This window comes from the organism of the source record quoted next, unplaced genomic scaffold, assembly GCF_019419815.1.
Source record: "Pyrus x bretschneideri cultivar Hongxiangsu unplaced genomic scaffold, Pyrus_bretschneideri_v1 Contig78, whole genome shotgun sequence".
Classification (NCBI taxonomy): domain Eukaryota; kingdom Viridiplantae; phylum Streptophyta; class Magnoliopsida; order Rosales; family Rosaceae; genus Pyrus; species Pyrus x bretschneideri.
Window position 1 is genome coordinate 1,752,808 of NW_025999818.1, and position 18,086 is coordinate 1,770,893.

At 35.0% G+C, this 18,086-nt stretch overlaps 1 protein-coding gene and 1 long non-coding RNA gene across 2 annotated transcripts; both read left to right on the forward strand.

The window, feature by feature from the left end:
- On the forward strand, positions 1–3,026 carry LOC103953153 (protein PLASTID MOVEMENT IMPAIRED 1). Its single transcript, XM_009364880.3, is given in 2 exon segments — positions 1–2,284; positions 2,287–3,026. Coding segments are annotated over 2 exon segments (2,679 nt in total). The 5' UTR covers positions 1–261; the 3' UTR covers positions 2,943–3,026.
- Positions 3,027–3,885: 859 nt separating this feature from the next.
- Positions 3,886–5,873, forward strand: LOC125472970. Its single transcript, XR_007254919.1, has 3 exons — positions 3,886–4,646; positions 4,734–4,865; positions 5,035–5,873. It is a non-coding gene; the product is annotated as an uncharacterized LOC125472970 (long non-coding RNA).
- The last annotated feature ends 12,213 nt before the right edge of the window (positions 5,874–18,086 follow it).

The window sequence follows — 18,086 nt, forward strand, 5'->3', positions numbered from 1 at the left end:
CCTGCCTGATGTCTCAAACCCATCTCTTTCACCAGAAAAGAACAAAACGGGAAGAGGCGTTGTCCTCTTATCCTTCACACGTTTAATTGGCTCTGGAAAGATCATCACCACAATCCATGGCAGTTTCTCCACCTCAAAAACCAATCGACCAAGTGATTCCCTTATCTAATTTCCCCCTTCATTCCCTTTCCGTGCATATGAATTCAATCCCATTCCCACCTATTGCACCGATTTCCTCCTACCCTTTTCTTCTCTTCTCCAATGGCAGCTGAAATTTCATCCGGTAGTCGGAGAAATTCCAACACTCAGCTTCTGGAAGAGCTCGAAGCGCTTAGTGAGTCACTCTACACATCCCACATTTCGAGTACTAGTACTCGAAGAACTGCCTCCCTTGTTCTTCCAAGAAGCTCGGTTCCTACCATACCCTCTAAAGATGAACTTGTTCCGGCAAATGTTGAGGAAATTAGACTCAACAACAAACCACGAAGGCGGATGTCTTTGTCCCCGTGGCGCTCCCGCCCAAAACTTACTAGTGATGAGGAAAATGAGCAAAAGGATCGAGGCAAGAAGGCAACGAAATATAATTCACTGGAGCTAAGAAGCTTGGATGTCAAGGCAACTGCCACCACCGAGAAAAAAGGTATCTGGAATTGGAAACCGATTCGCGCTATTTCCCACATTGGAATGCAAAAGCTGAGCTGCTTATTTTCTGTTGAAGTTGTCGCCGCGCAAGGCCTTCCGGCTTCAATGAATGGCCTTAGACTTTCTGTCTGCGTTAGAAAGAAGGAAACAAAAGAAGGAGCGGTTCAAACAATGCCGTCAAGGGTAACACAAGGAGCTGCTGATTTCGAAGAGACCCTTTTCGTTCGGTGCCATGTTTATTGCAGTTCCGGCCATGGGAAGCAGACGAAGTTTGAGCCGAGACCCTTTTGGGTATATTTGTTTGCAGTTGATGCAGAGGAGCTTGATTTTGGGAGAAGCACTGTGGATTTGAGTCAGATGATTCTGGAATCCATTGAGAAAAGCCACGAAGGTCAACGAATTCGGCAATGGGATATGAGTTTTAAACTATTAGGGAAGGCAAAAGGCGGTGAGCTTGTTCTGAAACTAGGGTTTCAGATTATGGAGAAGGATGGAGGACTTGGAATTTATAGTCAGGCTGAGGATTTGAAGTCTAGTAAGTCCAAGAATTTCTCATCTGCTTTTGCTAGGAAGCAATCAAAAACTTCATTTAGTGTGCCTAGTCCAAAACTTTCCAGCAGAGGAGAAGCATGGACACCTTCACAAGCAAGAAAAGCAGCTGATCTCCAAGGGATCGATGAACTTAACCTTGACGAACCAATCCCCGTTCCTATATCATCATCATCTTCTTCTGCAGCTCAGAAGGCAAAAGAACCGGAAGTGCCAAAGGCAGAGGAGCTTGATCTGCCAGACTTTGAGGTAGTGGATAAAGGAGTTGAATTCCAAGACAAGGAAGAGGAATATGGGGAGGAGCAATCCAAAAAGTCTATTGGCGAAAAATCGGTAGCATCAAGTGAGGTTGTGAAGGAAATTGTGCATGACAAAGTGCATACAACAAGATTGACAGAACTTGATTCAATTGCTCAACAGATTAAGGCTCTTGAGTCTTTGATGGGGAAAGAAAAAAATGACGAAAAGGATGAAGATGAAGAAGATATCGAATCACAAAAATTGGAGGCGGACGAAGAAAATGTGACAAAGGAGTTTCTTCAAATGCTTGAGGAAGAAGAGATCTTAAATGAATATAAACTGAATCAAAGTGAGATCCCTCCTCTCAAGCTTGAAGGGGTCGAGGAATCTGGTGAGTGTGAAGCAGCAGAAGTATTCCTTCCTGATCTCGGAAAGAGCCTAGGGTGTGTGGTTCAAACCCGCGATGGAGGGTACTTGGCGTCCATGAATCCATTTAACACCTTGGTAGCTAGGAAAGACACTCCAAAACTTTCCATGCAGATATCAAAGCCGTTTGTTCTGCCATGGGATCAGTCAATGAGTGGATTCGAATTGTTTCAAAGGATTGCAGCTATTGGACTTGATGAGCTGAATTCTCAGATTATGAATTTGATGGCATTGGATGAACTGATGGATAAAACTGCAGAGCAGATTGCTTTTGAAGGTGTTGCATCCGCGATCATTCAAGGAAGGAACAAAGAAGGGGCTAGCTCGAGCGCTGCTAGAACAATTGCCGCCGTCAAAACAATGGCAAATGCATTGAGCACAGGCAGGAAGGAAAGGATTTCGACTGGGATTTGGAATGTAAACGAGAACCTTTGAAAGCAGAAGAGATTCTCGCATTCACCATGCAGAAAATCGAGGCCATGGCACTTGAATCTTTGAAAATCCAAGCTGAAATGGCTGAGGAAGAAGCCCCATTCGATGTTTCACCAATGAACAATAGTTTCACAAATTCAAGTGGCGTAAAAGTACTTCAAAACGAACTGCTCACTTCTTCAATATCGCTGGACGATTGGATCAAAAACCACAGCGTGGCCAATTTGGATAGCTTACAAGATGGGAACCAGCCGGAGACAATCACACTGGCAGTGGTTATTCAGCTAAGGGATCCCTTAAGGCGGTATGAGGCGGTTGGAGGCCCTATGATAGCTCTTATTTATGCAACGAGAGCTGATGGCATCGTCGATGAGGAGGAGGAAAAGAGATTCAAAGTGACAAGCATGCATGTGGGAGGGTTGAAAGTGAGGACAAAAGGAGGGAAGAGGAATGCGTGGGATAGTGAGAGGCAGAGGTTAACTGCAATGCAGTGGTTGATTTCTTATGGATTGGCAAAAGCAGCTGCAGGGAAGAAGGGCAAACATTATGTAGCATCCAAAGGTCAGGATTTGTTGTGGAGCATTTCATCAAGAGTGATGGCTGGTATGTGGCTTAAGTACATGAGAAATCCAGATGTAAAATTTACCAAGTGAAGCTGAGTATTATATGTATTCATTTAATTGCTTTTGTAATTTACTTACAATAATAATAGATAAAACGAGTAAAAATTAAGGAAATGCAAATAGCAAAATTGATGCATAATAAGAATTTTTACCACCTGCAAAAGTAGGGATAAAAACACTTAAAAATACTTGCAAGAGTATAAGGTTATCGTAGTATAACAGTTCAAGTAAGGTCGTTCTCCACAATGATTGAATGAATAATTTATGTAAATACCAAATCTTAATTAATTATTTGAAAACAAGTTTGGAAGAGGTTGATTTTATGACCTAAAATATTAAAAACGAATTTAATTAAAAACAATTAAATAAAGGGAACTTTAACAAAAAGGGCTTAGGCTAACTTTTTTTTAATGAAAAACCACCCTAAACTATTATTTAATAAAAAGGGCTTAAATTTAAATCATAAGGACACGTAACTTTTATCTCAGGCCCTACAAAAACTAAAACACACGGGCTCAACAAAAAGCCCAAACCGCATAACAATTAATATTCCAAAATTGAAACCTCCATTGCTCGAAACGACAAGATCACAAAAACCAGAAACCATCCTTATTTTCCGATTTTGTACATCATTCCAGTTCTTTCACGGACGAATTCACGCAAATTTCAACTTTGGTGAGCAACTTGGTTGCAGACATACCTAAAAAAATAAACAAAGGTAACAATCTTACAATTTCTCTCAACATATTTCACAAAATCATACGGTTCATTGTTTATATAACTAACATCTATTGGAATCAAGCATATAGAATAACATGCATCAACTTAAACAAAACGCAGATTATACTATTTCTGTAAATTTATTTTGTTATTTACTCTCAGTACGAATCGTTTAATATATAAACATATATTATGCTATACACGAACTAGTGTGATAATTAAACTATGTTTATTCTTACATATGGATGGAGCCAAGAAACCAAGAATGAAGATTTTCGCTAAAAAGAGTCTAGATAAGAAAAAGAATAAAAAAAACCTTCAACATCTTATGTGCAATACAGATGCAATGTTTTTGGGTTTGCAAATTCAATGCAATTGTAAAAGCCAATGCTTCAACAACGTCATGATGTCTGCAATCATTTGGGCAAGACACCATTTTGAAGTCCGATCAAATTCTACATGGATGATGAAATCGTTGCAACGGAGAGAAAAAGAAAGTCTGATATGGATCTGATCAAGATTATACAATGCTATGACTCCAAGCAACAAAAGTTCAAATTTGGGGATCTGAGCCAAGAGGAATAACAAGTGAAGATGTTGCTTAAATATTTGGTTTAAACAACCAAGGAGTTGAACTATCAAACACAGACAAATCCACAAAAAACATGAAGGACAACTTTGTCAAAACATATTTTGCAAACCAAAAAATAGTGAAAAAAAAAGGACATTCTTGAAGCGTACCAAAAATCAATCCAAGACGAAACTCCTAAAGGGGCAAAGGCTACTGCTTCAACTATATGTGTGCATCTCCTACAATCCCTCTTATTTGCAACCTTCGGAACATACATCACGTGGAGCTTCGTAACAATTTGTGGGGCATTGGACCAAATCAGCAAATACAACTAGGCAAAAGGAGTGAGGGACTACTTGTTCAAGCTGATTAACAAATCAAAGAAAAAGAGGAAAAATGGAAAAGAATCAGCAACAACAAGCGGATGTATTGCCCTTATTCTGGTAAGAAATAAGAACTATATTTTAAAAACATGAATTATGTCTTATAAAATACACAAGAAAGTAATTCAAAGTTCTTATTTCATGCAGTATTGGATTTGTCTTCACACCAATCTGGTGGAGACAATAAGTGGACGAGAAAACATGGTTCCTGCCATTGGAAGATGGGACATAACCAAAATCCACAAAGCAATTAGAGATATTCCAGTTGAACAAATTGAGGTGAAGGCCAATAATAAAAGTATTTCAATAAACAATATATTTTTGCACTTTACAGCTGCATAACATAATGATCTTTGCAGTTTGTGTTTTTAAAAGTTTAATAAACAGTGTTTACGAAACAATGACATTATTATGTAATTTAACAGCTATTTAATGTGTGACTGTGCAGATTAGTGGTGGTATTCCTTGTGCTAAACCGAATGAGCCGATTCTTGCTGCTATACCTTCTGAAGAACCAACACATGAGCAGTCTAACATAAACCAAGAAGAAGATAATGTCCATTCCTTCTCCTAAACAAAGAAACAAGCCTTCCAAGAAAAAAGAAAAGAAGACAACAGGAAGGAAAAGGAAGAGAACTGAAGTTGAAGCTCAACAAGATCACATTATCACCATCAATGAAGCTCAGTTACAGTTTGATCAACTATACACAGAAGAATTGATGAAATTTGATGTAATTTATCAAAAGGACATGATAGGGATTGATACCACATTAGGTGTGGAAGGTTTTGAAGAGTTTAAAGATGTGCGAGCATGGATCAAAAGAGGAATCTAGTCCTCAGTCACATGATGATATATGCACTTGACAACCTACACACAGATTCAATTGTAACGAATCAAACAACAGGAGCACTCAACAAAAACGTTGAAAAGCTTCTGCAAGAACAACATGAAGACAAGCAGAAGATTAGTTTAATGATATTTGAAATGAGACAGTTGCAATTAAAGAACTCAGCAGCTTCTATGAAAGTAAAAAAACTTCTGGATGAAATTGGAAGTTTGAAAGAGAAGCTACTGGAAAAGCAACCAATAGTACTAGATCTAAATGCTTCAATAGAGGAAGATCAAAATTTCAAGGATCCAGAAAAGGAGGAACCACCTAAAGAAGATCCAGATAATGATGATTGAATTGAAGAGCATACACATGATAAGGATATTGTTATTGATGATCCAGTTCAAGAGAATGCAACTGAAAATGACGTGGCTATGGAGGATCCAGAACAAAGGCATGCAATTGATCATGATCCAGATGAAAATAAGGAGGATCAAGAGCATGAAAGAAAAGACATTGCCACTATAAAAGGGACCTCTGGAGTTCAACAAGATGTTCAAATGCAGACTCCAACTAAGAGCAAGGAAAAGAAACTGCCAAGAAGAAGATGAGAACACTAGTAAAAAATATACGAAAGAGGGATGATCGTAAACCAAATGTCGATCCACACTATGATTATATCCCCATCCAAAAAAAAAAAAAAAAAAAAGGCCAAATACATCTATGCTGTGAGTGACAGTGAAAGCCCTTCTATTATTCCGTCACAAAGCCAACCATTGGAACCAATAATTGAGAAAGGAAAGGAGCAGCCAAAGGTTCAATCACCCTTGAGTCTAATTGCTAAAGAAACAACAAAGAAGCCTACAAAAAAGACTGCAAAGAACCCCCCAAAGAAGCCAAAGAAAATAAAGGAAAAGCTTGACAAACGCTATCATCTACCTACATCAACAAGGAATTACAAGTTACTTGAAGATGAGACAAAAGAAAAATTCAAGGAATATTACAGACAAGAGAAAATGTAAGTTTACATTATTAATCATAACTTAATACATGTACACACACACACACACACACACACACACACACACACATATATATATACATAGATATTTAATACTTTTTATTTTCTTACATAGGCACCACTTCTGGATGCAACCAAGGCAAGGGTCCATGGCAACTGACCTTGTTGTCCTAAAAACAAATCTAACATCATTGTTTGTGGATGGGGCAATCGATGCCAACATAATTGATGCTTCGTTCTACATAATGTCAGAAAACGAGTCAAAAATAAGGCAACAACAAAATCTGTATCTGCCTTCATTCATCTTTGTAAGTGCCAAATAGTTTTGTTTACAAAAATTTGTGTTTGTTCGATTTAATAAAAAATTTGTAAATTTAATTAACTTTCATAAATAGTGTTAAGTGTTTTGGTTCAATTTAAGAATTAGTGTTACTTATTAATTAAGATTGATAAATAAATGTGTATTGTTGTTCAGAATGACATGGAGATAGAAAAAAGCAACAATGATCAGGAGCATAATGACCAAACATTGAAGATAGTCTTACAAGATAATCTGGATAAAGTTGGAAAGGTCTTCATACTGATCAAGCATTACTTCCACTTTAGCTTGGTAGTTTGGGACATTAAAGATGGAAAAATGACACACTACAATTCCAAACTACCGAGGATACATAGGTATACAGACCAATACTTTGATCATGATGTGCAAGTGGTAAGAACAAAACCATAACTCAATTACAAACTGTATTCTTATGCTGATAGGAAAAATCAAACTTCATAATACAATTTCATTTTTTTTTCATGTTATTTTTATTTGTTTTGGCAGAGAGACAAAATAGAAGAAATTTACAAAGATTTCAAAGGTAACAGCAACCTCACAATAGAAATTCAAAGATGCTTAACTTGTGCACAACAAAAGGATGACTCATAAGTAAAAACAAGTTGATCTCTATATTTTTCAATCAAATTTATTTATTCCAAACACATGAGGACCATGAAAATCATATATACAAACACAAGACTCATACTTGAAAAATAGTTTGTAGTTTGCTAAATAATGTCATAACATGTTTCAGAAATAGTTAATTTTTCACTCTTTACACTTTACGAAACAGTATTACAACTCAACAAATAGTTTATTTTTTCAGTAAATATGTCATCTAACTACAAATATATGGAAATGAGACACAGAAAACAAAAAACGAAATCATTCTAGGAAAATATAATATAAATTTAGACTTTGCAAAATAGTGTCATAATATAGTTTCAGAAATAGTTCCAGTTTGCAAAACAGTGTTACAAACAAGAAATAGTTCCATTTTCTTTCGGTACTTATCTGTGATCTAATTAAATTATATGCAAAATAAAACAAAAAAACAAAAAACAGAATCATTATGGGAAAAATATGGTATAAATTTACAGTATGCAAAATAGTGTCATGATCCAGTTTCAGAAATAGTTTCATTTTTTCTCTTTTAATATGTCATCACATGTTATAATATGATCTTATTATCTGTCATACTTACTTGTTTTTCCAAAAAAAAAAAATGCAGATTGGATTGTGGCGTATTTGTCATTCAATTTGCAAACCAAGTGCAAGAGGGCAAACCAGTAGAAGCCACCTTTGAGAAGGATGAAGTATTTGCCAAAAGAGCTCAAATTGCAACTATACTTGTGAATCACGAGAATAGTTATGCAAATGGACTAAACAAGATACTTGAAGACAGAAGAAGACAAAATAAACATGGTCAATATTAGACCTGGCATTCATGTCGTGTTTCTCGTGTTCGTGTCGTTTTCGTGTCATACCCGATAGCTTAACGGTCGTGTCGTGTAATACCTGTTAAAGTAAACGGGTAATATGACCCAACCCGAAATCAACCCGTTAATATTATCAGGTAATATGACCCGACCCGTTACCCGTTAAGAAAATTATATTTTAAATCAATAAAAATGAAAAGAAAAACATAATTTGACCCAAAAAAATGTAAAACATAATACTAAATTAGTATATACATACTAAATTTCGGAGTTGACCCCTTAATGAAAGTTGTAAAGCTTTTCTTTACGAGTGATTACATTTTTCACACTTATTATTATTAATTTTTCACTCAAATAAATAACATTGTTCATGAAATTTGGAGGGTTTTAAAAATCTACACTTATTTATACTTTCATCAAGTATAACATAAGATTTTATGGTATCCACTAGTGTAAATATTTTAAATTGAAGATCGAATTCATTCATTGTATTCATATAGGGTCAATGAGTGTCGCTGTAAAAAAATCATCAAAATCGGAGTTAAAATAACCGCTAAATTGTAATTTTTCATTTATAACCGTCGAAAAGTTTTGTCTTATTACTTGATCTCTGAATGTTTGTTTTTTTGCAATTTTTGGTGTATGCAATCTCGAAGCATATATAAACAAGTTTGACGGTTGGATCGTTGAAATTAGTTTCGTAGGATGCGTATCCCATCAAAACGATAGATTCACTAACACTTAAGAGTTTATTTATACTTTTATCAAGCATAACATAAGATTTTGTGGTATCCATTAGTGTAAATATTTTAAATTGAAGATCGAATTCATTAATTATATTCATTTAGGGTCAAGGAGTGTAGCTGTAAAAAATCATCAAAATCGGAGTTACAATAACCGTTAAATCGTGATTTTTCGTTTATAACCATCGAAAAGTTTTGTCTTATTACTTCATCTCTGAATGTTTGTTTTTTGCAATTTTTGGCGTACGCGATCTCGAGGCATATATAAACAAGTTTGATGGTTGGATCGTTGAAATTAGTTTCTAAGATGCGTATCACATCAAAACGATAGATTCACTAACACTTACGAGTTTATTTATACTTTCATCAAGTATAACATAAGATTTTGTGGTATCCATTAGTGTAAATATTTTAAATTGAAGATCGAATTCATTCATTGTATTCATTTAGGGCCAAGGAGTGTAGCTGTAAAAAATCATCAAAATCGGAGTTATAATAACCGTTAAATCATGATTTTTCGTTTATAACCGTCGAAAAGTTTTGTGATCTCTGAATGTTTGTTTTTTGCAATTTTTGGCGTACGCGATCTCGAAGCATATATAAACAAGTTTGACGGTTGGATCGTTGAAATTAATTTCGTAGGATGCGTATCACATCAAAACGATAGATTCACTAACACTTAAGAGTTTATTTATACTTTCATCAAGTATAACATAAGATTTTGTGGTATCCACTAGTGTAAATATTTTAAATTGAAGATCGAATTCATTCATTGTATTTGTTTAGGGTCAAGGAGTGTAGCTATAAAAAAAATCAAAATCGGAGTTAAAATAACCGTTAAATCGTGATTTTTCATGTATAACCGTCGAAAAGTTTTGTCTTATTACTTGATCTCTGAATGTTTTTTTTTTTGCAATTTTTTGGCGTATGCGATCTTGAAGCATATATAAACAAATTTGATGGTTGGATCGTTGAAATTAGTTTCGTAGGATGCGTATCCCATCAAAACGATAGATTCACTAACACCTAAGAGTTTATTTATACTTTTATCAAGTATAACATAAGATTTTGTGGTATCCATTAGTGTAAATATTTTAAATTGAAGATCGAAATCATTCATTGTATTCATTTAGGGCCAAGGAGTGTAGCTGTAAAAAATCATCAAAATCGGAGTTATAATAACCGTTAAATCATGGATTTTCGTTTATAACCGTCGAAAAGTTTTGTCTCATTACTTAATCTCTGAATGTTTGTTTTTTGCAATTTTTGGCGTATGCGATCTTGAAGCATATATAAACAAGTTTGACGGTTGGATCGTTGAAATTAGTTTCTAAGATGCGTATCACATCAAAACGATAGATTCACTAACACTTAAGAGTTTATTTATACTTTCATCAAGTATAACATAAGATTTTGTGGTATCCACTAGTGTAAATATTTTAAATTGAAGATCGAATTCATTCATTGTATTTTTTTAGGGTCAAGGAGTGTAGCTGTAAGAAAAAACATCAAAATCGGAGTTAAAATAACCGTTAAATCGTGATTTTTCATGTATAACCGTCGAAAAATTTTGTCTTATTACTTAATCTCTGAATGTTTTTTTTTTTTGCAATTTTTGGCTTATGCGATCTTGAAGCATATATAAACAAGTTTGATGGTTGGATCGTTGAAATTAGTTTCGTAGAATGCGTATTCCATCAAAACGATAGATTCTCTAACACTTAAGAGTTTATTTATACTTTCATTAAGTATAACATAAGATTTTGTGGTATCCACTAGTGTAAATATTTTAAATTGAAGATCGAATTCATTCATTGTATTCATTTAGGGTCAAGGAGTGTAGCTGTAAAAAATCATCAAAATCGGAGTTATAATAACCGTTAAATCATGATTTTTCGTTTATAACTGTCGAAAAGTTTTGTCTCATTACTTGATCTCTGAATGTTTATTTTTTGCAATTTTTGGCGTATGCGATCTCGAAGCATATATAAATAAGTTTGACGGTTGGATCGTTGAAATTAATTTCGTAGGATGCGTATCACATCAAAACGATAGATTCACTAACACTTAAGAGTTTATTTATACTTTCATCAAGTATAACATAAGATTTTGTGGTATCCACTAGTGTAAATGTTTTAAATAGAAGATCTAATTCATTCATTGTATTTGTTTAGGGTCAAGGAGTGTAGCTGTAAAAAAATCATCAAAATCGGAGTTAAAATAACCGTCAAATCGTGATTTTTCGTTTATAACCGTCGAAAAGTTTTGTCTTATTACTTGATCTCTGAATGTTTGTTTTTTGCAATTTTTGGCGTGTGCGATCTTGAAGCATATATAAACAAGTTTGACGGTTGGATCGTTGAAATTAGTTTCTAAGATGCGTATCCCATAAAAACGATAAATTCACTAACACTTGAGAGTTTATTTATACTTTCATCAAGTATAACATAAGATTTTGTGGTATCCCCTAGTGTAAATATTTTAAATTGAAGATCGAATTCATTCATTGTATTTATATAAGGTCAAGGAGTGTAGCTGTAAAAAATCATCAAAATCAAAGTTAAAATAACCATTAAATCGTGATTTTTCATTTATAACCGTCGAAAAGTTTGGTCTCGTTACTTGATCTCTGAATGTTTGTTTTTTGCAATTTTTGGTGTATGCGATCTCGAAACATGTATAAACAAGTTTGACGGTTGGATCATTGAAATTAGTTTCATAGGATGCGTATCCCATCAAAATGATACATTAACTAATACTTAGGAGTTTATTTATACTTTCATTAAGTATAACATAAGATTTGTGGTATCCACTAGTGTAAATATTTTAAATTGAAGATCAAATTCATTCATTGTATTCATATAAGGTCAAGGAGTGTAGCTGTAAAAAATCATCAAAATCGGAGTTAAAATAACCGTTAAATCATGATTTTTCGTTTATAACCGTTGAAAAGTTTTGTCTCATTACTTCATCTCTGAATGTTTGTTTTTTGCAATTTTTGGAGTATGCGATCTCGAAGCATGTATAAACAAGTTTGACAGTTGGATTGTTGAAATTAGTTTTGTAGGATACGTATCCCGTCAAAACGACAAATTCATTAACACTTAAGAGTTTATTAATACTTTCATCATTTTGAAGGGATACGCATTGATGTTATACTTAATGAAAATATAAATAAACTTGAAGCGTTAGTGAATCTTATCGTTTTGATGACTTGGAATAAATATACTAATTATTTATATAGTTTAAGTGTTAATTAGACTATGTTTCAATTAGTATGTGATGATATTTAATAATAAAATTACATTTATGTTTTTTATTACGTATTTTATTTTTATTCAAGTTAAAATGTTACAAGAGTTTAAAAAAAAAAAAAAAAAAGAAAAGAAAAGCTAGTTATTTTTTTTTCTTTGGGTTAAACATTAGGCGGGAAATGGATGGATATAGGTTGCAAAATTTCCCAAACATTAGGTGGGAAATGGATGAAACTCTTGAAATATTAGGCGGGAAATTAATTATTATAATTTTTTTATGTTTTTGGTATTTTTAAATTACTTGATATTTTTATTTTTAATGTGTTTTATGATTTTTAATCTCAATCTTTGCCTATAATATACTATAAAAATAAATAAATAAATAAAACTTAAATTTTAAAATTTATATAGAATAATAATAGAATAATAGTTAATAAACAATATATACATATTCATTATATCTATTGCATTTTATAGTAAGTTTTTTTTTAGTAGTTTAAAAAATTAAAAAAATTAAAATCATCAAAATAGCATTTTTCTTATCGTGTCGAAACAGGTTACCCGCGTGTCACTCTCGTGTAAACCTGTTAAGGACCCGTTATTAACGGGTTATTATCGTGTGACCCGATAATGACCCGATTAGTTATCGTGTTGACCCGAAACCCGTTATTTTCGTGTCGTTTACGTGTTGTGTTAACGGGTCGTGTAATAAATTGCCAGGTCTAGTCAATATGATGACATTCCTAATGAGGATTTTATTACATTAGCATGAGTTTTATAACATTCATAACCAAGATAACAGACAAAATGACACACCCCGACCCAGAAAGTCCACTTGGACCCTGAATCGAGCTGTGCTGGCCGACACCTGGAAGGTGACGAAGCCATAAAATGTGATAGTGAATAAAAAGTGAATAAATTTGAATCTAAAAGTGTCTAAATACCAGAGTGCGCTACGAGTGGGAGCGAACCCATTTCACGCGCGATGTCAGAGCATAAGTAAGGTACAGTAATGTGGGTAAGAATCATACCCTCAAAAATATCCATCAATACTAAGATTCGCCACATATTCTTGTCGATACAAACTCAGCAGTTAAAACCTGGAGGGCACCAAACAGAAGGTGTGAGTAAGCAATAAAACCAAGCTTCCCAAAGTTACTACCTCTCTAAAAGTCATGCCCCTAAATGTAAAACTCGTATCGTTTTCCATAAGACAGTACAACATATATACATATATCCAAACCATACTCAGAAATGACCAAAACCACAGTTTGCCATCAAATCCACCATAAATTAATAAGTAGGCCAAATGAACTAAATCAATACAAAGTGATATATCAGTCAGAGTCATCTAAAATGACATGTACAACTTATCCGTATCTCATCAATCATGGCTAGCATATAAGTCGGAGTCACCTACAGTGACCTGTACGACTTATCCATATCTCATCAATCATGGCTAGCATAAGTTGGAGTCACCTACAGTGACCTGTACGACTTATCCATATCTCATCAATCATGGCTAGCATAAGTTGGAGTCACCTACAGTGACCTGTACGACTTATCCATATCTCATCAATCCTGGCTAGCATATAAGTCGGAGTCACCTACAATGACCTGTACGACTTATCCATATCTCGTCAATCCTGGCTAGCATATAAGTCGGAGTCACCTACAGTGACCTGTACGACTTATCCATATCTCATCAATCCTGGCTAGCCAATAGCTCAATAAGTATACCTGCACACGAGTCGGAACCACATAAAGTGGTCTGTACGACAGGACTGGGTGTAAATAAATACGCTCAAGTGCTACGATCACGTGAAGGCTGGGCGAATAATCGCGGGTCACCTACGAGTCGGAACCACCTAAAGTGGTCTGTACGACAGGACTATGCACCTACCTTGGATCCAAGGTGAGTGTAAGGTGCGGGAGGTGAACATCACGTGAAGGACTGTGCCCTGGCCACGGGCGGGAGCACTAACACCGGGGTGCAGGTTTATGAGCTCTCAATGCATCTCAATATAACATGTGCAACTCATGGCAACCAGTACGATAGTATCGAAGTTGCCTAACTCATAACTGTAGTCATGCTATAACATAATCGATTCAACTAGTACCATAAACTCACCTGAAATTACCTGGGTGTCCTGAGTTCACCTTTGCACTTGAAAGCATTCCCAATAATTATATGCAAGTAATATACATATGAATATATCATGATGCAATCTACTATTCAACCATGTCGTAGCATTTTCAATTATAAACAATATGGTGTGAAGTGTACAATCAATAACGCCCTACTCCCAAACTACTTATTTTCAGGGATAATTATCCCTAACAACCCAATTAACTCTAATTTAACTAACTAATTCACAAAACTAAAACTTGTCTTTACCAATTTCCTTCGCATTACTCAATTTCCCAAGCAAGCCTTTTGCCTCAAATATTTTATGGCTGCATCTAACGTCTCGTTAGACTGCCTACGTACCCTAAATAGGGATCAAACCATTCGTAGTTCATATAGGTACTTCAAGCATTCACAATAATTATATGAAGGTAATATACCTAGTCAATTTAAAAGTGTCGATAGAACTCTCAATAATATGCACAATAAAAAGGAAAAGATCCACTCACCTCGAGTCCACGCTATACTTCTCTAGCACACGCATCGAGGCGTCCTGAATGATCGGTCCCTGTGGCCAATTATCAAATCACATCTCAGAACTCTTATCCGTAGAATACGTAATTCACATAAAACACAACCTCAACGACATTCTAAAATAGTTTGATACCCATTGACCACAAGTTAACCGTCGATCAAAGATCGACGGTAGGGTTTACAACCCTGTATAACTTGACCCGGAAGATCCGCATATCAGATTTCCAATCCGCAACTCCCAACGATCCACAATATGTTTCTAGAATAACATATTAAAATTTCATTACGATCCAACGGTCAGATCTCCGCCAATTTCCTAAAACAAGTGGTCGTGAACATTTATTTTACTAACTTACAAATCCAATTCAGGAAGATCCGTAAGTCGGATTCCCGATCCGTAAATTCCTATGATCTTTAAATATTACGTATTATAATGCGTCCAATTTTGGTAACGATCCAATGGTCGGATCATCTATTCACATTTTTATCAAGTAACGTATCATAACGAATTTAGGTTCCAACGATCAACCTACGTCATTCAAATGACAAAACTGAATTCAAAACATTCGACATAGCCTAAAAATAGCATTGGCGGCTCACTGGCCACGCGCCGCCGCGGGTGGCGGTCAGCCGCCCCGACTTGCCGGAAAATCCAACTATTTCCAAAAATTGTCAAACTTCACAGAAATGAAGATCTCAGTGAGTATAGCAACTTTCATACCTGCCACGAAGTCCAAAAGTGGACGGAAGATGGTCAATTTTGCCCACGAAGCCGGCGGGTGCCTAAAACTTCCCGGCATCGATTCGTCGTCTACGGTGGTCCAACGGGGTCAAGGTTGGTTGGGTTTTGCTCCTAGGATGATGGGCTACAAAGCCCAAGTGGTGGCATCGGCCATTGCTTTGCCGATTTGCCGGATAATCGAAAAGGGTGGTCGGAGCACCATTGATTTTCGTCAACTTTCGTGGCCTTGAACCTCCACATCCCATGGTTAATCAAGGTGGTTCTTGGGTGGGTTTTGTAGAGGGGAATGAGAGCTTCAAGATGGTGGTGGTGGCATCGAAAAACTCCACCGGAGTTGGCCGGAATCAGCCTTGGAAAATGGACTCGCGGTGGTGCGGGTATGGGTGCATGGGAAGCTTCCCCCCCCCCCCCCTTTTTTTTTTTTTTTTTTTTTTTCTTTTTTTTTCTTCTTTCTTTCTTCTTTCTTTCTGATTGGTTGCCAGCTTCACTTCCCTCTTCTAATTGGTTCCTTGTCCCTTTAATTTAATTGGTCCACTAATCCCACAAGATGGGAATTCAAATATTTAAATAACCAATTTCAAACGTCCATAAGTATACCGTTATAATCCGGACTCGCAAACGGTTTTCGCCTATACGTTCGTACCAATGATTACTACGAGGATATGCTAAAAGAATAAGTCCCACATCTCCCAAGTCGATGGTCAACGGAAGTCAAAGTCCTTGCCTCTAGGGTAATTTCGTAAATTCACGCTTTTAAAATAAAATAAAAACTTAAAATTTGGAACGGGTTGTCACACAAAACCCCTAGCTCAGGTGGGCAAGGTTTTTGTGCCCTAGGGGCCCAACACCATTACATATCTAAAGAAACCATATAAAAATGAAAATGAAGTAAAGTTTAGTATGAAGCCAATCAACTTTACATGCCTTACTCTTTGAGTTATTATAAGAATAAGAACTATATTACAACTTTTCAGATGCTTACATTTTGACACTTCCTTTTCAAATTGAGGAAAACTAATGAAACAACTATGCGAAACAAGGAAAACCTCTACAACCAATTGATGGACTAATATGGAAAAGTATAAAAGATTTTCTTCCCATTGTTTCATTACAACCATTTCTCCTTGGTAGTTTTGGACACAAAAAATGCAGAAATGATTCATTACAATTCTCTTCGACAAAGCACAACAGATGAAGATCTGGACTTTGATTGCTACTGGGAAAATGCAGCAATAGTGGTAAGCAAAAACGCACAACCAAAAACTCTTCTTATATTTATAGAAAACAAGCATCTTATTATTACATTATAAATTTTGCAGGGCCACTTTGTTCAATATTGGCTCGATAAAGCAAGAAAATCAACAAGCAATTCAAATGTTATGGATTCAACTCAAGCCACAATGAAGAAAATCAATTCCGTCAAAAGTGAATTTGAATTCCAAGTGAAAGAAGACATAAGATGTGCACAACAGAAACCAACATCATACGTTAAAAAATTTAAAAGCATTTTAGTTATATATATATACACACACACGCACACTTTGTGTTTAAGACAGTTTCAGAAACACTATGAATAAGTTGATACAGTTATGGAAATAGTTTGTTTATTAAACAACTACTCTATAGTCTATACCACACACTTCATTTCATTTTAATACTCATAATCATTCACTTGAATTTCTTTGTAAATCCGATTAGATTGTGTCTTATACATGATGAGCTTCATTGAACAACTCTCAACTAACCGGAAGGTTCAAGGACGTATCAAAGATTACCAAGTAATGAAAGCAAGGAAAGATATCCTTATGGATTTGATGAACCACGATTTCAGCTGGACAAGGGAACAAGTAGCATATATCAAAATCTCACAACAGCTAACAAGCATTGGACATTAGAATCAACAATAAAAAATACGCATTTATGTAATTTTGATGCGGATGTATTTTTTAAGGTTCAAGCAAACTTTTGCTATGATTTACAAATGTCATTGTCAAACATGTTTGACACAACTCTATATATACATATATATATATATATATGTTTCATGACTTAATCTGAATTTTAATCTATTTTGATAAATAATTCAGTTTGCTTTGGTAAAAAAGTGTGGTTTTCTAGTTTAGTTTGTTTTGGTAAAAAAATGTGGTTTTCTAGTTCACTTTGACAAATAGTTTAGTTTGCTTTGTGTGGTTTTCTAGGTCACATTGATAAATAGTTCAGTTTGCTTTGTGTGGTTTTCTAGTTCACTTTGATAAATAGTACAGTTTGTTTTAGTAAAAAAGTGTGATTTTTTAGTTCACATTGATAAATAGTGTGCTTTTTTTTTCATTTCTCTTACCTAAAATGGAATATTAACTAGATCAAGAATGAAAACCAACATACTGGCCTCCTGCAAAAGGCCTTGCATTCACTTTAAAACTTTAAATGCAACACACATATACTTACATACAAGTTACAAAACAGATATTGTATTCACTATTTATCAAA